Genomic DNA, 22540 nt, shown 5'->3' with positions numbered 1-22540 from the left:
AGATTGCTCTTAGAAAATGACAGAACCATCAGTCTAACTTTACACATCTAAATGCTTGCTTCCCCCCCTCCCTCAAATAAGGAGAACCTTTCCAGAAGGGATGAGGACAACAACAAACCTTAGATTTACAAAAACACAAAGCAAAGCCTTTTTCCTTAAGCCTCCCTGGTAACGCAAATAGCTGAAATGAAATCCCCACCCCTGCCTCTATTACAAGAATCTGGTCGGCGGTGGCAAAAGAAAAATTTTACCTTGAAAAATATTAAATTTCTTTCAGATGATTTTTCTAACTTTTCTTCTCAATAATACAAACACCAAAGTAGCTGTTCAATAGGAATAATCCACAGTTGCAGGTCAGTTACGTCCCATCTCACAAGGATGAGGTCCCCAGATTCTGGAGAATCTGGAGGACACGTAGTGATAGCACAGGTACATCAACAAGGAGGTGGGAAAGAAAGGAAAGAGAATCACTGAATAAAAGTTGCAGACAAAGAAGAATACTGCTATTTGAGGCCTAAAGAAAGGGTGTTGCCAACATCCAGAACAGGAAGATGGGTATCTGATGAAATGTTGAGGAGGAAGAGGAGGATTCTCACATTTTAGCATCATTTATCGTATACTTTCATAGAAACTGAGAATAGTTTGAGTTGGAAAGGACCTAAAGATCATTGTATTCTAACCCCTTTATCTGCCTATGAAGCTCACATAGTCTTAGAGACAGATATAAACTTTTAAAGCCAGATTGAACACAGTCATAAGGAAAGTTTAAAGCTTTATTATTATTATTTATTACTTCATCACACCAAAGGTCAGAAGTGCATCTTTTCAGCATAGTGATTTGTACAAGCTAAGTATACATCTAACTACTAGTGTTGTAATAGTATTTTTACTACTGTGTTGTAATAGTATTTTTATAGTATTGTTATTAGTACTTAGGAAAAAAGTGTTTTTCTTACAACAACAAATAAAAATAGTACATTGACAGGTTTTATAAATTAGAGTTAATATGCTCCTTCTCTGCTCATTAACGTTACACAGCAGTGTCTCATTTTCACATACTAATAGCTCCTATGTCTATGTTATCTGGTAGCTAACAGTCCAAGGGACTGAATACTGAGGTGGCACTGCAGCTCTGTCGTGTGCTACAAACATTTTACTCCTGAGAAGAAGCAGGTCTGCTGTACTGGCCCTGGAGTTTGACAACTCCGGTTGCTTTTGTCCCAGAAGATAACACACATCAACTCCTTCCTTACTCTAGGCTTCTAGTGCCAGCATGGAAAAAGTACTCTTCATGGTTTGTTTCAAGTTCTGCCCTGTGGAGTGTTTTCCCCTCCATGAAATACACATTTGCTTTTGTCATGTAGCCTCAATAACAAAGTTACACATGAAAATACATCTACACACCTATTCAATTTCTGTGTAGCTAGAGATGAGTATAAGCAACCATGTAAACAGCCATCAGCCAGCTCCAGAGAATAATATCCAGGAAGGAGACAATAAGGTGTTTTTTTTTGGGGGGTGGGGGGTGGAGCATCAACTGTCCACCCCCTTTCCTTTCTCCTCCAAGCAGCCAGGTTTCTTGCTGTCTAAGGACAATGAATGCAAGCCTCATGGAAGCATGTGAGCCTTCTCAAGAGAAACTAAGCAGCAGCTGTTAAATTTCACATTCTCCTTTGAGCCCTGATTTCACGGTGAGGAGTCAGTATCCTGTTTTCCAAAGAAAGCGGGTGGCTGGTTTCTTTTTCACAATAGGACCTGACCTGTTGGTTCTGGAGCTCCTCAGATGAAGGCATTTGGACACGCTACAGCTGCTACACTCCGGAAGAAAGCAAATTTCATTCTGTAATAAAATACTGCCCGTGGTCATTGTAGAAATATAAAAATGCATGGCTTCAAATTTGTTTTAGGATGTTTGTTGAGGAATTCTAAGATACATGGGCAATCTACACAGCTGGAGTGGAATCTCCCAGCAATTAAGACACTTGGAAATTTGACAGTTACTGTGAACTACAATGCTCTCTTCAGGTTTTTCTATACTTGTTGAAATACTACTTCCACAGACTTTGGGCTTTGATTCTTGTGTTAAACGTCCTTGAACACAGATAGTGAAATCAAGCTGCACTTCTTGTATATACATATCTAAAGACAGGCTGTAACAAACCTGAAAATTTAGGTACCATAACTCTTTACAATATCACAGAAATGGAGAGAAGAATTAGCAATAGGAAAATTGATAGAGCAGAAAACCTTACAAAGGTTACTCAAAATTATAAAGATTTTATGCTGCAATGACAATGCAAATAGTGCTGGCAAATTCCAGAAATAAAAGGAAACCTAAATGCCAAACCCAAGCATACTTAATTTTGATGTTTTCCATGGCTGATATCACTGTAGTCAATGGGACAGATTAAACTGCTATATGACTACACTATTCAAATTTATACTTAAATAAACAGAGATAGTACTATTATGACAGACAACAAAGAACAAGTCACAATAAAATTAAAACTGGTCTTCATCGTCCTACCTAAGACCTAGGTTATTACATAATTACACTTAACCTAATTGTCCTTAAATATCTCAGTAGAGCCATCAGTACAAGGCATTTTCAAATGAATTAAGACAGGAAAAGAAGTTTGTCTTTCACTCTGACACCTTGGACAGTGTTGTCCGATAAGGGTTATCAACAGCTTTGAAGGAAGATACTTGTTCTGTCCTCAACAAATTCAGGTGACACTAAGAAAATTAAGAATAATGGCAGTAAGAGAAACGAATGTCTGAGAAATCATCTGAGTATCTATTTTCACCTCTTTTTTTTTTTTTAAAAAAAGTTTAAGCTTCCAACTTGAATGGACAAGGAATCCAGAATTAGGACTATGCTTCACAATTACTAAACTCAAAGTAGAGAAGCATCATGGCCAGGAATACAAGAGAACTTAAACTCTGACATAATATGGCAACACTGACAGAACCAGAGTAGTATGACTGTTAATGTAATAAGCTCTGACATTTTAAGAAGTTCTCCAACGCGTGTCAGCAATTCTCTGCAGGAACAAAACAGATTGACCGCTATCCTGGGTAATGCTGTTTGGGATTTACCAACCACATTGCAGAAAGACAAGAAAGAAAAACGAATAGTCTTTGGTTGACTTAATTAGAAAAAGAAAAACCCTGCCACACACCAAAAATGCATCATGACAGGACTAACTGTTCCACATTTGTCACGTTGATGTTACTATGTGTTCTTGACTGTTAAAGCATGGAATGCAAATGTTGCTGACAAACATAAAAGCTTTTTTAAGAATCTACTGCCATCTGTAACGTTGAAAGCACGTTTTTTCATATGAGAAAGTTCTTTAACAGCACAGAAAGCAAGTCACCATTCTGGCTTATGATATGAAAATTTATAATGTAATTCTATTGAGCTGATGAATGCTAGAACACAAAAGTTTAACATGAACAATTAAAAACAAACAAACAAAAAAAAAAACAAAAAAAAAACACGTAAGTAAAAATCTCTGTATAATTGGAAACACTATTCTATCAAAATCAGACTTCACAATTCATGTATCTTCCAGTTCATTACGGCGTCACTTACAACATGAAGGATTTCATGGGATAAAGCACACAGTGTAGCACTACGTGCCTTTTCTTAGTGACTTTGGGAGAAAGTATTCTTTCCAGACAGAACGCATGAGACAAAAGTAATAATTTGAAACAGCTTCAGCTGCAAAACAAAGAAGAAAAATAAACTAGTCACATGGTCAAAGCACAAAAATACAACATTTTGATAAAATTTTAAAAATACAGAAGAAGAAACAAAACAAGCGTTTCTAGTTTGTGCAGAGAACTGGCAGCAATGAAATCCTACCCTGGTTTAAGCACAGCCACAATCCCTCTGACTGCTCAGTACTGGCTTACCTGAAAGCATGTCTGCCTCAATAACATTTGTGTGCTCCATGTTCCATCTATCACTGAGCTTGTAGGCAGAAAGCATTACACTAGTCTGGATGCAAGTCAGAGCTGAACTCCAGAACTGGTAGGTGAAGTGGGAAAGGTAACTAAGTAGTATTTTTAATTCCCTTTGTTACAAACATTAGTGCCAATGGGTGTGGTGGGTGTCTTTTCATACAACTCCCAAGGAAAATAGTGATATCTAAAATTTACCAGGTGTTCCATTTCAAATATCCGCTAGACTTCTAAAAGCTCTCTAGGTACTACCTCTATAGACAGGCAGAAGTACAACTTTTTCCATGCAGGCTAACCACAACCTGGCATTTACATATAAAGAGGACTTTCCAATCAAATAATATAGCTTGTGAATGGTGGAATATTTGCCCTGTTCCATTTAGTATTACATTAATTATAATGCTTTGCTGCAATGATCCCTTTAACATAATCTGATCGTTTTAAGACAAGTAGGTACTTACTATATCTCAGTACCTCAAGAATACATTTCAGATGTTATCAAAATGATTAAATAAAGACAGAAAGATTATACAGATAACTACTGCTGCCACCTTGAACCCATCCATTTCCAAGACTAGAGCACACTGAAATACAATCCTTGCTAAAGGAAAAGAGTCTGTAAGACTTACAAATACTTTAAGCTACCCAATGCTTTCCCACATACACTTCACAAACTACACAACTTTACAGTTATACATCTAGTATGCTACCTCTGCTTACTCTAGCCTTAATTACAAGATACAGCTTTACATTTCCAGTAATCCATTTTTCCTGTCTACATTGTATGACGACCAAAGAAAAACTAACACATAGCATAGAGGTCAGTGATATAAAGCTCCACTAAGCGACTAGAGAAGGCAGGAGGCAAATTACATGCTGAGCAGGTGAAATTTCTAGGGCGTGGGAATTAAGCCATTAATAATCTCTCCTGCAGAAATGAAATTAGGTAATTATCTTCTCTGAGTGTTACATCCCACTGCAGTGAATGCAGCTGAGGCTGTATCCTCTAAGACTGCTAACACCTGGAAAAACCAACTAGGTGCCAGAGTAACTCATTATCACTCCCAGCAAATGCTAGGGAGCTTCACCTCAGTGCTCCTGCATGGAGAAGTGTTCCTAAAGACATTCACAAATTTATTCCACTTCTACAACCTCATGGCAGGTCCCTCCTTGTCGACCACTGATGTTCAGCCTCCTCCATTTTGTATTGTATTAATTAATATAAGATAATTAAATCAGGATTTCAGTATTAAAGAGGCCACTGGGGGAAATACACCAGCAGAAGTCACAGGGCAGGAGTGTAAATAAAGAAAACTGAAATTTCACAGTAACCTTTTCTTTATGAAACAAAACCTCGTGTTGCTGTCTTGGACTTTTCTTCCTCTTTCAAATTTCCTTTCTTAGGTTCTATTTCTGCATGGCAAATGCTATGTTTTGACTTTCTTATCCAGAAAAGTATATCATGAGAGTAATGTCACGACAATTAAGAACACCTTCAGGACTAAAAGTATTTTCCAAGCACAAGTCTAAACCTGTGATTGTGGAAAAAAGTCTGAATTGTACCTGTTTCTAAGGATCAGGAAAAATCTTAACTTACAGATACCACTGTGCACAACCCCCTCCAGAAAATGGAAGATGGGTGCTTGTTTTCTGCCTCAGTCCCTGTGTGAGTGAGTTAATCACTGAGTTATTAGATAAGAAGAGAGAACACTTACACATTTACTTAAACTTCTTTGCTTTTTTTTGAAGGATCCAAAAAAAAAAAAAAAAAGCTTTATTTCCAAACAAAGCCAATGTTTCATCCAGCCTGGAGCACCTTATTAATTTCATATTTAATCTGAAAGGGGGAAAAAGCAATAAAATACATTTCAGGTTTATTCAGACTGAAAGCGTGCATTAATTTTTCAGCTCAGACAAGGTGGGATAAGATGTAAAGCACTGAACCAGGATAAGTGTGATAAAAGAGCTAACAGAAGGCATGACTTTAGGGATGTGAACCAGAGAAGATAATTACCTAATACTGCTACTACTTATTCCGCGCTGCTGGCCTAAATGTCAAAAACATACTGATGACCCAGAAATTTCACCTAAAAGAACTTCTGATTGGTGATGCTGGAGTTACTAAAAACTGTTAAATTACTCCAAATCACATAGATTAAAAGAACAAATTAAAAATGGCCCTACCGAATTAATGTTTGTATTTTACATTTTTGAATAATTTATCATATTAAGATCATCCATAGTATCAATGCTCCAGCTACAGATGAAAATGCTGACAGCGTGCCAACCATCTAGAGATACAAAATCCTCCTGGAATTGTTAGAAATATGCATGATGTTCCCGAGACTTTAAATCTGTGTTCTGTATTCCAGTTTGCAAGGAGGTCTCTAATGACTGCCCATATGAGGAGAAGATATACTGTTCACAGAAGCTGAATAATTCTAGGCTACTTATAGTTTAAAAAGTATTCTTGAAGCTCTCACATTTTAAACAAGAGTATCCACGTAACTTTAAAAGAAGCAGCAATACTACCACTTTGTTTTTAGAAAATAATTTGACAACTTAACAAACTTAAATGGACAGATTACTGATAAGAAGTTTGAAAAAAAAAAAAAAGTTTGATTTTTTTTATCAAAAGAAGTTTGATAAAAAGCACAGAAATATCTGAAAGGAAGAAGGTGTTTTGGATGTATATGGAATGAAATGGGGTTATCAGCTTGAAATCTAACTCAAGGAAGGGATTTTTTAGCAGCAATAAACAAAAATAACCCCAAATGCCTATCATTTTATCAGCATATCATCTGTATTTTTTCGTAACTCATATGTTTACTACTTTAGAGGAAATCTCTTCTTTAAAATGGTTATACTCTTTTTCCATGCATTAATTAAAAATATTTTTTGACCACAGTTTGTTACCCAATGGAAATATGTATCAATCAGAAGTCTCACATACCTACACTCTGACATTACCTTGCCTTAAATGACCAAAACATGTCAAGCACGTGAAATAGATATGATTGTGATGATCTTCAAAAGATGCTGCTGCAACTTACGGTCAGCTTCTGTCTCACAGCTAGAATCTTCCTGCAGATGAGTAGTAAGTAGACCAGTACATTTAATGTTAATCACATTTAGCTTCACACCATTTCAAAACCATATGTGCAAATCCTTAGTAACACAACTTTTCTAGGTGAGCATCCTTCACTTTGACAGCTATATACAAAAGGAAAACACCCTTTTGCTCTGAAAGCTCATCTGAATCTCAGGCAGTGTGCAGATATTCAGAATGTGAAACTCTTACAGCAGCATTCATCCCAGAGCTAAAATTCTTTTTTCAAGTGTTTTTCAAGGGTCTTCTTTTCTCCAATTTGGTACATGCAGCAGTGAAGTTATAAACAAAAGTAGGCTGAATTATAGCCACCAAAGACCTCATACTTATTGCTGCACTGTACTTGGCAACCTTTAAGAACTTCACTGATGCGAGAGGAATAGAAGAAGTAAGATGTTTATTCTCCCCAGTCACAATTTCTCATTTCTTGCTTTTTAGGGATGCATCTTATTTAATTGAGTAAATATTAATTCTGAAAGGGATTACAGCTATTCTAAATATTCAGAAGTCCTGAATTATATAGAGCATTTTTAAAAGTAGGATAGGGAATATGAAAGATGACTGTATGCCTCTTGAGGCTTTCTGAAGGCTTCATTAACAATTCCACACAATAAAAACGTTTTTAGTAACTGCACAGTGACAATATCCACACTCCTTGTGACAGTTCAGGAATCTTCCCTGTAAACCACTCATGAACTTCATCTGACATTCTGAATTTGTTTTATAAATAGTGTTGTTTTTTTTCTTTTTTTTTTTTCTCATACACACCTTTTCCAGTAAGAGTTTCCAACCATAACTCCCCAACCAGATAAAGTAACTGGCCATTGAAAATAACAATTGCTTCTCTGGCTGAGTGATTAAAGCCAGAAGTGAATTTTCTCCTGCTTGTCCACCAGGAGGAAGTGGAGAGAGCAAAGAATACTGAAGCTAGAAATATTCACTAAGAGAGTGGCTAAAACACAAGCTTAGAAAAAGACTTGAAAGATGAGCATAGGGGGCAACCTCAGTAATTTTTGGACAAGAGAAAGAAGATGGGGTCTTATTTAACTGGAGACATGTAAGACTCATGTGAGAAAAAAATGGGAGAGAAGCACAGTTACTTAAGAAAAGCCGGAAGCTGCAGAAGCCAAGAGGAGCTGGGCAGGATCCCAGCAGTCACATGAAAGATTTATGGTATCTCCAGAAGGTGCTTAGAGACCCCACGGAGGTCCAGATTCCAGGGGCTTAAAGAATGCATGGCCTAATGAAATAAATCCCCAACATATCACCCAGTGAAGTGTCCCAGCAGAGAGGGAACTCTACCAGCAACCCCAGCTAACCCCTATTTTATTAAAAAAAAAAAAAAGGAAAAAGAAAAAAACACACACACACAAAACTAGAATGAATTCACATGTGAGTTTGTGAGCCAAGAGAAACATAGATGGTTAGTCCTTAGAGCAAGAAGATGAGATTTTAACAGCTGTAAAGTGTTGAGCTAATGCTCACAGGGTATGTCGCTTGGTGGATTTTTTCCCCACCATCACATGGAACAAAGCTCAGTATCTGCTATAGGCCTCCTCAGCCCTGGGGTTAGATTAGAAGATATCCAGAAAGAATTACAATGTTCTTAGAGAAAGCACATCACCAGGAATCATTTCTTTATGAGGACCTTTAGCTTCTCAGAGACTCACAAATCAATTAAAGTAAAAGATATTAGACATGAATACTTCAGACCATGTAATTATAACTTGAGTGTAAAAAAAGAGGGAAATAAACAACAGCCTGTATCTCAGTTTTAAAGTGATAAGCAAGTAACATTAAAAATGGAATGGACAGTTAAAGGCAAACAGACAAATACAGGGGTTTGGATATGGGGGAAGACTGGGACTTAAGTCAGTCAGGATAAAAATATGTAGATACTCCTAAACAGAAAAAAATGAGCAGAAATGGGAGTGCCAAGATGAGAAGCTAGCATACTGTTAAAATTGGCCACTGAGTGAGAGGTGAACGAGTACCTTCCTCACTCTGATATCAGCAGTTATCATAACTAATGGGAATGAAAATGTGGGAATGGAAGTTATACATATTGAAGTTAACATTAAATCCGTGTTCAGAATGAGAGGATCTGACCTAGAATTGTTAAAGAACTTACAAATAAAACAACAAGCTTGCAGCCAAAACTATTCTAGGTCTTAACGAATCCACCTCTCTTGAAAATACCAAAAGGAGAGGCAACAGTGTAGAAAAGAAGAGCAAATGAATGTGGGCACTGCAGTCCTATCATGCTGACCAAAACAGATACAAACTTTAGAACAAGTTCTGAAGACTAGCGAGAAGATAAAATAAGTGATAAAATACAACATTTTGCCAAGTATTTTGGTATCCTTTTGACAATGGATTTTCTAAACAAACTAAGCTTAATAGATTTAGTCAATCTGCATTTTGTGAAGCAACATCTCTTTCCATTTTTATTTAGTATAGACTCAGCTATTAATCAAAAGATCATATGGTTAGAAACCAGGTAAGAAGAAATGAAAACAAGATGGGAAGGAAAAGGGAAGTAACAAAGTACATTTTAAGTGGCCTCCAATTAGATATGATAGACATCAGAACCCTCCCAGGAACAGAAATGTTCTCCAAAATGGCGTTTCAACCGTTTCAACAAAAGAGTTTCAAAAACTTCAGGATAACATGTGTCCCATAACTGCAGTGTTCTGGAAGTGCAACACATGTTCTGGTCTAAGTCCTGAATGTTGGCCTTGGTCCTCAACGCAAACAGCTTCAGACAAACCTTTCAGAAAATGAAAAGCAGTTAGACTTTCAAAATGAGTGTTCCCTCTGCCAGCTATTTTTCCCCTCCAAAGACACAGGCACAAATGAAGAATTAAAAAAAAAGGCAATTAGTGATTAGTTCCAAGAAAATTCAAACCTTACTTCTTTAACTGAAAATTACAAATCTAAGAGATTTGGCAGTTGATTTTTTCAATGAAAATAGAATGCAAAAGCAGCCTGCTATCAGAACAAAATCATTATAAGACTGCAGCACTGCCAAAATTATTGCTAAAGACATCAACTTCAAAGACAGCTAAAGAAAGAAAAGAAACAAATTCCAGGATATGGAATTTTGCTTTAATAGTAACAAAAGGGAGAGAACAAACAAACAACAATAGAAGCCAAATATACATTTTCATCTTTCTTCTTTCTTTTTAAAACCAGAATGAAATGTCCCCTCTTAGCTCCTTTAAAAATTATATGGATGTAAATCTAAAAGGAAAAGAATTTTTGAAGTCGTGAGTCTGTCTTCAACTGTAACCTTTGGGGAAAATCATTATTCCAGTGTCACTGGTGATGGAAGCACAGATTGTGTTAAAATATGTGACATTAAGAAAAAGTTCTGTGCTCAGGGAAAGTAGGTCATGTTTGTACTGCAGTTTATTTTGTCCCCTTGCTCCTACAGCACCATGAATACAGCTCTCTCTCTCTCCACCTTGGAGACACAGACACACATTAAATTAGCTGGGATTTTCAAAAGTCAGAGAACCTGAAAAACCCCCAAAGAACAAGTCCTGGCTGATTTCATCGAGGCTTATGTTCCTAAGCTGCCTGCACACTTGTGCAACAAAGGCTCTTTTGAAAACAGCCTTCCAGCTCCCCACTGCCCCACAACTTCTGCAGCCATCAAGGGGCGCGAGGTTGTCGTACAGCATTACCATATGGTAGCATTTTACACTTACTTTGCACGGGCTTAGAGGTCTATGTAAAGCAGAAGGCAGGCAGGAATTACGGAGTTTGTTCATTTTTAAAAACACACATTGCTGATTTGTGCTGTGAGGTAAACAGCCAATCTTCCCCCTGAGCAAATGTTGCCCCATCCTATCACCCCAGCACAAGCTGGCGACCGGATTCTGATGAGGCTCCGAACACCAACTGCCCCTTGGCACTAATGGTGCTAAAAAGCTACTCCAGGGCTACACTAGAGTAACTACAATTGTAAGCAACAAATCTGAAATGCCTTTGGTGATTTCACCTCTCGAAATGCTATAAAATGATATTCTATTCATTGTCTTGATGAGCACGAGTAACAGTGCTGTGCACCAAATATGCAGAACAGGAACCAAACTACTGGAAACAGAGCAAGCACTGAATTGGCATAATTCCAGTTACTGATCCCCTTCCCCCAAACTTACCTGTGATTTTTAAGGTTTAAATTCTGTGTTGATACATTCTTGAGATTAATAAATTTTCTAATACCACAGCAAAAAAAACAACCTATCCATCACAAACTTACAGCACAATGTACAGCACAAGCATTAACAAGGTGATAATCCTTGTCTCAAAGAGCTTATTCTCCTCCATCTGACAGAATCTTAAGACAACTGAAAATCTTTTCGGAACAGAAGTTCATGTTAAAGAACATGCTTTATCTTGTCAATTTCCACATAAGGGCACAACATCACTCCTACAGTAATATCATCAAGCGTTATGGTGGTAAAAGTACCAAACTGAAATGTAGTCAAGAAATTAGCTAATTAATAGAAGTGTATGGAATTCTTTACAGAATCAAACTGGATAAATGTCCAAAGAAATAGCCTATCAAAAGATTAACAGTACATCCCTATGTAAAAATAATTAGGTGTCTATATGAGAATGCTTAATATATAGCCGTACTTTTATATGGAAGCAGAGATGAAGATATCAATAAATCCTTGACTTTGATAACAATCTTTGAGAAAACCTCTTTTCTACAAACGGTCGGTCTATTATCAAGGCAGTCATGGTGCAGAAGGCCAACTGGGAGAACAGGCTCCAATAAACGATTACTTTGGTATGACTGGCCATGAGTTCAGAATTTAAAGAAACTACAAAATATAGGAACTACAAAACATAAACAAATGTGTACTATAAAATCATATTTTCTGGGGTTTTACACATTAGGAAACAAAAGATGGTGTAGCATGTAACCCACCAGAGGCTGAGCGCAGGAGTCTCCAGCAGTTTCTCTGATTGGTGACATACATCCAGTTCCTTGGACGCTGCACTAAACCATATGTGTTTATTTATAATTGTAGAGAAAAAATCACCAAGGCATACACAAGTTGTTTGTCTCACATATGTTCAGTCAGACATTAGTTAAAAAAACTGCCCTTCCTGTTACCCCTTCCCCAGTACCAGATGTAGGTAGAAGCCAGTGGAAGTGGAGCAGACATAAGCATGACAAGCTAATTCCCTGCATGAGGGACATAGCTGAGGAAGGGGGAAGGGGAGACGAAAACACTACACAGGAGTCCCACAAGGTCAGTGCGGGAGATTGAGACATCTGTCAAGGCTGGAAGTCAGTACGTTTGCTTGTATTATAGCAGACGTTGTTACCACAACAGTTTTACTCTTAAAACAGTGCAGCCTGTGAGTGCAAGTAAATTGGCATGACAGCATCCTGATTTTTAAGTCGCATCCACAGGAATCAGATGCATTAAAGTCTGGCAGAAATGTAATACTTGTTTTCATTTAAGGAAAGGGAGGAGAGAAGACAGAACCTAGAGCTGCGTCTCTAATGCTGTGCTGTCAGTTACACAAGAGAAGTCCAGTTCTCAGCAAAGCAGTGTCTCAAAGTCCATAGATGTGACCCACTCTGGAGTAAGCTCCGTATCAATGTGGAGTGGAGGAAAAGGAGCGGCAACAAATGCATCTTCCCTTAAAACATGTTCTGCTTACTCTCATGTCTCACCCATGAAGTGTGAGGCTTTGGGGTGTACGGTAAATTTCACCCATGTAAAAAAAAGCCTGGTTAACATTTTCTTTACACTGCCTGGTTTAACAGGGACTGAGCAAGGAATGAGGATGATACAGATTTGGTACACAGAACAATTTCCTTGGTGATCCACATACTTTGGTACATACCTCCTGCATCTACCCTGAAAACCCTAACCTAGTAATCGCCAAGGAAGGAGGCAGAGATTTTGTACCCACGCACCGCTGGCCAGCATATGGGTCCTTACGGGCACTCCTGCTGCGTTACTGTGTGCTGGTGGTCACTGTGAATGCTGACAGTTACTGCATGTGGTCTCGTATGTGTTAAATAGGATGCAACTGTTTAAATTCCTGCACATTTATATATATATATATATATACACTTATACCATACATATACACATGTTTATGAGGAGAGAAGTTCTGTTGCTGAACCAAATACACCATTACTGGACATGATCTCCAGGTATGATGCAAATCCTTTGCAATTCTACATTCACCAGAGAAGAATGATTTCACTCAAGTGCCAATGAAATTAAAAAGCTCCTGATTTGCACAGGTTTAAAGAGAGGGGTCTCAAAGAGCTTAGAAATGACTAAATGAACTGTGATTTATAAAGTAATTTATTAAAAATCTACAGCAGTGTTCTTGCTCCTTACCATTTAACAGGGAACAGGGAGTAAGGGTTGCTCAAACAAACCCTATCATTAATGCATCACAGAACAAGTTTCTCCTATGCGCACACTACACCAAATCCCATAAAACTCCTGAGTAGGTTCTAAATCAAACTCATGAATTTTAAAAGACAAATGCAGACTCTATAAATCATTCATGTTTTTTAAGCGTGCAATTAGAAGTTTGTTTTCAAGAATTAATAAAGCAGTGAAATAAAAATAAGGGCTTACTCTGCGATGTGTCAATCCTTTTGCCTGGCAAGCTGGACCTTAAGAGGTTGTGAACTCATATATTTCCCAATGTTTTAAAACCTTCCAGGAAAGACTAAGCCTTCTGCTTACCCAGCAATTTATGAAAATCTATATGGATGATAAACTGACGTTAATGTTTGATAAATGAATAGACAGGCCATACCCAGCCATTTACAGCTTATTTATAATTTGCTCGAGTGTGGCATAAAACAACTGCTGAAGTCAGCTCTTTGACTAAAGGTGAACACCAGCAAAACCATTACATTTGTGAAGGGGACTGCCTCCCATCAGAAACAGTAGCACACCAACCACTAACCCTGAAAGTCAGTGACTATAAAGGAACTTGCTGAATAACTAGAAACTAAAACAGCAAAAGTTTAAGGCTTCCACTTCCCACTTCTCATATCCATGCATTTTTAGGATCTGTTCTTCCTGCACCTAAAGTGTGCAGCCTGTGCTTAAGACTGGCGCTGAATGGATAGGACCAAGAATTGGACTCTCCTTCCTACAAACTTTTCAGTTATTGAATGGAACTCTTTTCCTATTATTAAAAAGCTAGAGAAGGGCACCAAAATTAGAATTCTGAAGCAAAAGAATATGTAAAACTCCTGTCAATTTAAAGCGATTTTAAAACAATCATTAAAATCATGTATTTTGCTTTCTGAATTTTTTCCTTTCCTCCATCTCCATACAGGAATCATCAGAATATTGCACGGTCAAATAGCCATTTATTAGTCTCCAGGCCCAGACCATCCATACTTGTGAAGCTACGTATTTTATAGATCAAATAAAGTTCAGGGCAGCCATGAAAACTGATTTTATTCTGCAAAGCTATTATAATCTACTGAGAATCTACTGAATGGCTTCTGGAGGGCAAAAGGATATCTGTTGTGAATTTATAGAAAAATAATTGCTTCAAAATCATATACCAAACAGATAAATCATGATACAGTGACTGCTGTCAGGCTTAATAATATAGTATTAATTGGATGGATGAATGAATGAACAGTGTTGCATCATAATTAGAGGTGAGATGATTGATTTCTTCGCTGTAACTGTAGTTCAGCCTGGCTTTTGGTCTCTCTGTTGTCAATTACAGTAGCTTTAAAATGTATCATTCTAAGTCAACAAACAAAACCTAACTCTTCCCTGCAGCTGAATTCTTTAAATCGGATACAGTGAAGCTAGACCTGGAAAGCTCAAGAAACTTAGAGATGCCCACATGGCCTGATCTCTTCCAGCCTCTTTCTCCCTCACGTCTAATGAGGATGAGCCAGATTTTACAGCTCTTTATAGCCTAATTTGTTGGCTTCATTTCTGTAACCGCAGTATGGATGAAATGTTCTAAAACCAAAATCCTTCAGAGAAAGGACACTCCTTTCAGCTCCTTGCTTCAACATTCAGGGAAAGAAATGGAAGGAAAATGCAGCATGCAGGCTGTCCTGCTACATGGTCAAGGGCCCAATGAAAGATTATGGCTTCCAAGCCTCCATCACTTCAAGCAGGGATGTAGCCTTCATCCCTTTTTATCCTCTTTTCTTTCTTTTTATTTTGCAGAAGGCAGAGAAGAAATGAGGAACAGCTGCATGTTAAAATGTCCTTTTTAGAACCCTCTCCTTCTGGTAGTGCCTCTTGGAAATGTGTATTTCAAGTAAAAACAATTTATCTGAAATATACTAAGCACTTAAACAAAAATCAAAAACCAAGCATCCTTCTTATTATACCTTTAAATATTATTTTATAGAAACCCACAGGCCTTTCCCTAATCATGGACTAATTGCAAGTATACTTAGGTTAGCTTCTAGAGCTTTAAACAAAATCTTTCTTTGCTGTCATTGCATTTACAAGCCCCTCACAATCTCAGCACCAGAAGGACCGTCATTTTTAAATAAAAGGAACAGAGAAGCTCTAACCAGTGAGCTAAAACAGCTTCCTTAATGGACCAGAAAAGTGCAAGTTGTCATAACAGCGGAATGTACATAGGTCTTTATCATCTGACAGATAACATATGTTTTTTCTCCTCTTCTGTGCTGTCAGAAATCACTCAAAAGCCAATAAACATATTTTCTGATAAACCATGAAGGAAAATGAACTTAGGAAAAACTACTGACATGGCTGTCACTAATTCATGACAATTTATGTTCTCTTCAAGATGCAATTACAGGCTTGAAACACATTATTATACTTTCCCTAAGAACTCATGTGCAGAATTAAGTGAGCTACACTTCTGCCACGGAGCACCTCACAAGCTCCAGCACACCCTTGCTGGGGAAGCAAGTTTAACCTACCAGTCCCAAACATATACAGAATGTGCCATGCTGTGTAACACAAAATAAACACCTCCATTAAGTTTGAAATAGGAGTTCAGCTGAGAGCTGCAATAAGCCACCAAATCTCTTTCTAACTCTAAGCTCCGCATAGCCCAATAAGGGAAAAATACTCATTTATGCAGGAGTCCCTGGAGGATACAAAGCAGAATTGGCACATTTCTGCTTCACCAAGGTAAAAGGTACAACCTAAGAAAAAGAGGTGCCAACCTGATGTGCTGAATTATTTTCCTTTAAATCAAGTGTTAGCCTGCTGCATGAGAGACAAAGAAAATATATTGCTGCTTCGGATAGGAGGCTAAAATCCTGACAGACCTGGCAACTCAGTACTCTAATTTTGAGATAGATGTATTGTACTAGAGAGAACCATTTCAATGAGTATTACAAAGCACCGCAATCACCTAAAAAGCTCAAAAATGAAATTAGTAACGAGAATTTAACCTGTGCTATCAAGGCAGGTCAATGGGAAAACTTTATTCCTCAATTCATTACATTAGGAGTAAGAGAATGGCTCACAAGAGAGACACTCGGTCACACTCATCACCCTTAGGCCACAGAGGTGCAATCATCACAGAGGCATAAATCATCCTCTATTAAACCCAACTGAACTTGCCCAGCTGACACCAAGGTGCACAGAAACAGGACATCATCATCATCATCACTCAGCTGTCCACAGGCTTTGCAATCACATTGCTCCATTAGACTGGCATGAAAAGTATAGAAAGAATAAATAAATAAATAAAAATGAAGAAAGCCAGAGCTGCTCTCACTTTTTGTCCATCTTATCTCCTTTCTAGGTCATACTGAAGATCCACAGAAAACAGACTCATATTATGTTGAATGTTCCTTTACCCAACCTGTACTGATTTGCATTTTACTTATGAAATAGCCCCAAAGGCTAAAAGTTCAGAAGTGCTGCCACCTCAAAGACCATTCCCTTTCAGCAGGAACCACAAAACACACCCCTTGTTCACCCTGCAGCCCCTGTCCTTTGCTATGTGCCATAATGGTGACCACACCATGCAAACTCAGCCTACTTCTCCTGCGCAAGACTTGATTCAATCACCAATGGTAATCATTAAATTTTAACAAAGGTGCATCTATCACAACCTTCTACAAGCCAGAAGTTCAGTAGCCAAAGACACAAAAATGTGATAAACTCTAATAACATCCTCAGAAATCTAGTTATACGTGTTTCACTGTATACCTGTGTACTACTTTCCAATCTCCAATCATTTCCACGCTGATCTTCCCTTTTCTTCATTAAGATTTTTTCCCATTTGTCTGCTCAGACTTCTGATCTCACCTGTGTTATTTTCTTCAGTGATGCGATCATTACATTGCCACGCTCCTTTCTATCTTAGCCAACATAAACAAACACCATTTATTTTTCAGGATGCAGATTCTCCTTTCCTGGGCAATCTGCACTGGAAGGGAGAGCCTTTTGCCAACACAGAAAATCCTGTCCCTATGCCTGGGAAACAGCAGTGGCTCCAGCAGCTGCTGAAACCTCTGTGTCCCCTAAGTGCAGTGCAGTTAATTTCTCCAACCAGTGACTTTCTACAGAACAGTAGAAACCAGTGACAGACAGGCTTAAATGCAAGTTGACACACTTCATTTATCTACCCCATGAGATATTATCCCAAAGGCAAGGAGGCAGAAGGGAACAATAACCTAACTGATTATCACAGGCAGAGTAAAAGGCTTCACAGAAGGAAAGAAATCTCCCATTAACAGCATGCAGTGAAGAACACAAGGGAAAAAACTGCGCAGCATTTTGTGGCGTTTGTTTTCAGGAGCAGCGATAACACATTCTGGGGTCACCCCCTCTTCATGCTAGCTCTGAAGTCCAAGAGCCAAGTGAGAGCCAGGACTCCTACCAAAGATCCTGAAAGATGGCTTGGTCAAAATAAAACTATTTTCTTCATTCACAGCATGCAGAAGCTCCAAGAGCAATGAAAATGAAATCACCTGCTTTATGAGAGCTTTTCCTGCTTATGACAGGTGAATAGGATGAAAGCAGGGAAAATGGATTGGAAAAGGGTATTTTGAAAGGGGGTATGTTTAAGGATTAAACCTATTAAGCCTATTGAGAAATGTGGGCATCACTCTGATGATACAGGATTAATCTGTATGCAGAAAGACCAGCTTCCTTCCCCGGCAGCCCAAGGGATGCTCATTTGTTATTCCTCCCACACTCTTGCTCACCTTTGGCGTTAATCTCGCAGGTCTGATCATCCACCCATGTAACCTGCCTTTTTCCTACTCTCTAAGCAGGATCATGGCAGCCTGGTGATGTTTGCAAAACTCAGCACACCCCGGATAATACCCTTGCACGTGGTGCTTTGACCTGCTAGAAAACCTACACCAAATAAACAACAAACCCAAGCATTTGTATTTCTATTTTTTTTCCCCGGGTCCTTCAAGCAGCGCCTGTCTGACCAAACCACAAGCACGAGCCGCTGCGTTTCAGCACCACGGACCGCAGGGGCCCCGTGCACCTGCCCCGCAGCCGGGTTCCCTTGTCGCTTTGGGATATGAGATACAAAGCTGAAGGCTTTCCAGTGTAGAAATTCTGAAATTTCCTTCTGAGCTAAAGGCAGAAGGGATATCTGGCAAAGCCTGGCCTTAAAAAACCTCCATTCAACCCCACTCACAAAAAAAAAAAAAGAAGGATTTTTGATGGACAAAAGCGGACATTTTTTCTATTATCATGAATCATTTTCTGTAAAGGCAGGGTGAACTGATTCTCTTCATTATCAGAGAGAGCTCTGATAACATTACAAAGCCCCAGAAATGCTTTTTAATGTCAGGTTCCTCTGTGTCACACTTGCCCTCTGCTGTAAAGTTCCCCTGTGTGCCATACTTACCCCCCGAGATGTGTGATCTTACTGATTTTACACTGAGGACTCTCCCAAATCCTCCAAAGTGGGCAGCTTAATCAGGCTATTTAACTGTGTAGGGCTTGGAGAGAGCCGGCACCTGAGTCTCTCTGCAGATCCGAGCTTTTGTGCTCATTACCTGGGCTGCATCACGTTGCAGAGTGTGTAAGCAATGTTTCTATTTTAGGGCAGAAAACCTAAGGCCCTAAAACCAAGAAAATAAACACCCGTAGGCTGCGTAGGCTGTGACTTAGCCACTGCAGTGCACGGCGCCGCTGCTCCCATCCCGCCCGGACGGCCGGGGCGGCCGTCGGGGGGACGGGACCGTGGGGGCGGGCTGGCCCTCGGGGGGACACGGCCGTCGGGGCGGGCCGGCTGTCGGGGGCACGGGGCCGTGGTGGGGCCGGTGCCGTCGGGGGTGCCGGCGCCGTGGTGTCCCGCCCCGGGGCTCACCTGCAGCAGGCAGCGGCCGGGCGCGGCGTGCTCGGGGAGGCGGCCGCGGTAGACGCGGCGCTCGAAGCGGGGCTCGTTGTCGTTGGCGTCCTCCAGGCGGACGCTGAGGCGGGCGGAGGCGGAGCGGGGCGGGCGGCCGCCGTCGCGGGCCACCACCCGCAGCTCCAGCGCCGCCTGCCGCTCCCGGTCGAGGCGAGCGCGGGTGCTGACGGCGCCGCTCCGCGCGTCGATGCGCAGCAGCGCCAGGGCCGCGGGCGCTCCCTCGAGCGCGTAGCGCACCTCGGCGTTGGGCGAGCCCGGCTCGTCGGCGTCCGAGGCGCTGAGGCGCAGCACGGCCGTGCCGGGCGAGGCGGCCTCCGAGACGGCGGCGCGGTAGTGGGGCTGCGCGAAGGCGGGCGCCTCGTCGTTGAGGTCGGCGACGCGCAGCAGCAGCGGCTGCTCGGCGGACAGCGGCGGCGCGCCGCCGTCGCGGGCCACCAGGCGCAGCTCGTAGAGGTCGCGGCGCTCCCGGTCGAGCGGCGCCGCCACGCAGAGGAAGAAGACGCCGGCGCCCGCCGGGCGCAGCGCGAAGGCGCCGTCGGCGCCGCGCAGGGCCAGCGCCACGCCGGGCTCGCCGCCCGCCTCGTCGGCGTCCGAGACGGAGACGCGGGCCACGTAGTCGCCCGGCCGCGCCCCCTCGGAGACCCGCGGGCCGCCGCTCTCGGTGAGGAAGAGCAGGCGGATGGCCGGCCGGTTGTCGTTGACGTCCAGCACGGCCACGGAGACGAGCGCGCTGGACACCTCGGGCTGCGCGCCGCCGTCCCGCGCCTCCACCACCAGGCGGTGCAGCGCCCGCGCCTCGCGGTCCAGCGGGCGGCGGAGCCGCAGCACGCCGCTGCGCTCCTCCACGGCGAAGTAGCCGTCGGGGTCGCTCTGCCGGCGGTTGATGGCGTAGCGCACCTCGCCGTTGGCGCCCAGGTCCGGGTCGGTGGCCAGCAGGCGGCACACGGCCGTGCCCGGCGCCGCGTCCTCCCGCAGGCGCGCCCGGTACTCGGCGCGGCTGAAGGCGGGCGCGTTGTCGTTCTCGTCCAGCACCCGCACGGCCACCCGCAGCCGGCCGCGGCGCCGCGGGCTGCCGCCGTCCCACGCCTCCACCACCAGCCGGTGCTCGGCCGCCCGCTCCCGGTCCAGCCGCCGCAGCAGCACCAGGTCCAGCGGCTCCGGCGGCGAGCCCGGCGCCGGGCGCCCGTAGCGCAGCGCGAAGAGCGGCGGCTCGCCGGCCGCCAGCAGCGCGTAGCCCTGCGTGCCGAAGCGGCCGGCGTCGGGGTCGCGGGCGGGCGGCAGGCGGAAGGCGGTGCCGGGGGGGCTCAGCTCCGACACGTCGAGCCGCAGGCGGTCCCTGGGGAAGCGCGGCGGGTGGTCGTTCACATCGGCCACCGCGATCTCCACCTGCACCACGTCGCCGCGCAGCGTGGCCGCCGCGAAGCTGTAGCGCGCCCGGCGCTCCCGGTCCAGGCGCCGCGCCGTGCGGATGATGCCGGTGTCGGGCTGCACGTGGAAGTCGGCCAGCAGCGCCGACTCGCCGCTGCCCTCCGACAGCAGGAAGCCCCCCGGCGGCAAGGAGCCCTCCGGCAGCCCGGCGCGGATGTCGCCCACCAGCGTGTCGGCCGGCAGCCCCTCGTCCACCGCCAGGCTCAGCTTGTAGGCCGGCGCCGCGCCGCCGCCGCCCGCCGCGCACAGCCACAGCCACAGCGGCACCAGCGCCCGCCCCGACGGGGCGGCCGGCGCCGGGGCTCCGCCGCCGCCTCGCCCCCCTCGGCCGCCCCGGCACCTGCCGCCGCCGCCGCCCCGCCGCCGCCCCGCCATGCTCCGCCGCTGCGCCGGCAGGAGGAGAGCCGGCGAGCCTGCGAGGCGCTGCGAGGACGAGCGAGTGCGAGGGGGCGGGCAGGGCGGCTCCCCGCCGCCGCCGCCGCCACCGCCCCGCGCAGCCCCCGCCCCGCCGCCCCCCGCCGCCCCCCGGCGCTCGGAGGGCCGGGGTTGGGCTCGGGCAGGAGCGGAGCGCCCCGGGGAGCTGGGGCACGCAGGGGCACGGGGGAGAATTTAAATCGGACGGAAACCTGCAAGGAGAAACGAGGTCCCTATATTCGGCCAGGCTTTTTTCTCGCCTTAATGTTCGGGTCCTCGCTTTCTAGGCTCGCTCTTTACCCCAGCGTTAGGTCAGTGAATAGCGCTCGGCACGGCAGGGAAGCGCTTACCAGAAATAAGCTCTAAGGAGGAACTTAGGTCGGCTTGAGGGGGACCACGATTTCGTTCCTTTTTCGGTATTCCTGACTCCCGTATCTGACTGGGAAGAATTAGTGTTTCTTCGGTGCCACCGAGAGTATACGGCATCATATAAATGCTAAGTACCAGACATCCATCTTCCCGTGAAAGCTACGTGCGATGCTTCAACAGTTACCTGCAGCCTCCTGCTGCTCCCGCTGCTCCCTTCCCAAACTCCATTTCCCCTTTCTCCTGCCGGCCAGTCGGAGAAAATCACATTCGTCCTAGGGCAAACAAGTGAAATAGGGGCAAAGAAAATAAAGTGGCAGGAGGAGTTGCTGCAGGTTAAGTCGTCTGCTAAGAAGGAGTGTGGGACACTTGGAAGAGCAGCTCTTTTGCTAGTTGCTACCCTGAGAACAGCTACCCACGTCCCTCTGGTGCCAGAGCACCAGTTCCCTGAGGAAGGGGCAAAGCCGCTGCAACAGCCCTAAAAGTATCCATGTAGGGGAGGAGAAGGGAAGAGAAGTGTGGCTTTTTCCCACGTTGCTATAACCTAAAGAGTCCACATATCCAGGTAAGAGGGAAAAACAGTTTCCAAAGTCTAGAAATCTGCACGCGTGTGTGCCTGCATGTGCAGGAGGGGAGACGCACGAGATCATATCACTACATCTGACTGGCCTCCCTACGTAGAGAGACAGGGCTGAGCAAAATCTAGATTTTGTCAGATCTTCTTAGGCACAGTGCAAATTCTGAGAAAGTCTCTGTATATTTATATACTGCGATAATTACAAGCATAGAAGCAAGAAGGAAACGCTGAGGCCCTTGCCAGTTCCATTCATATTCATTGAGAAAACACATGGATCCTCCCCAAGTCACAGATGTTCAATATGAAAATGCCTGAATTCC

General features: G+C 43.3%; 1 protein-coding gene across 1 annotated transcript in view; it reads right to left on the bottom strand.

Annotated features, from left to right (window-relative positions):
• DCHS2 (dachsous cadherin-related 2) overlaps positions 1-21238 on the bottom strand; it is a gene marked incomplete at its 5' end in the record, with an annotated part of 106167 nt that extends 84929 nt beyond the window's left edge. Inside the window, one exon of the mRNA XM_082758633.1 lies at positions 19394-21238. Coding sequence (XP_082614759.1) covers positions 19394-21238 — 1845 coding nt within the window. The remainder of the gene's footprint in view (positions 1-19393) is intronic.
• Between the last annotated feature and the right edge of the window lie 1302 nt (positions 21239-22540).

The sequence above is a fragment of the Aythya marila genome (genome assembly GCF_965140915.1).
Source record: "Aythya marila genome assembly, chromosome: 4".
NCBI classification, from domain to species: Eukaryota; Metazoa; Chordata; class Aves; order Anseriformes; family Anatidae; genus Aythya; species Aythya marila.
The sequence above is the reverse complement of the archived record's forward strand: the minus strand, read 5'-3'. Positions and strand labels throughout refer to the sequence as shown.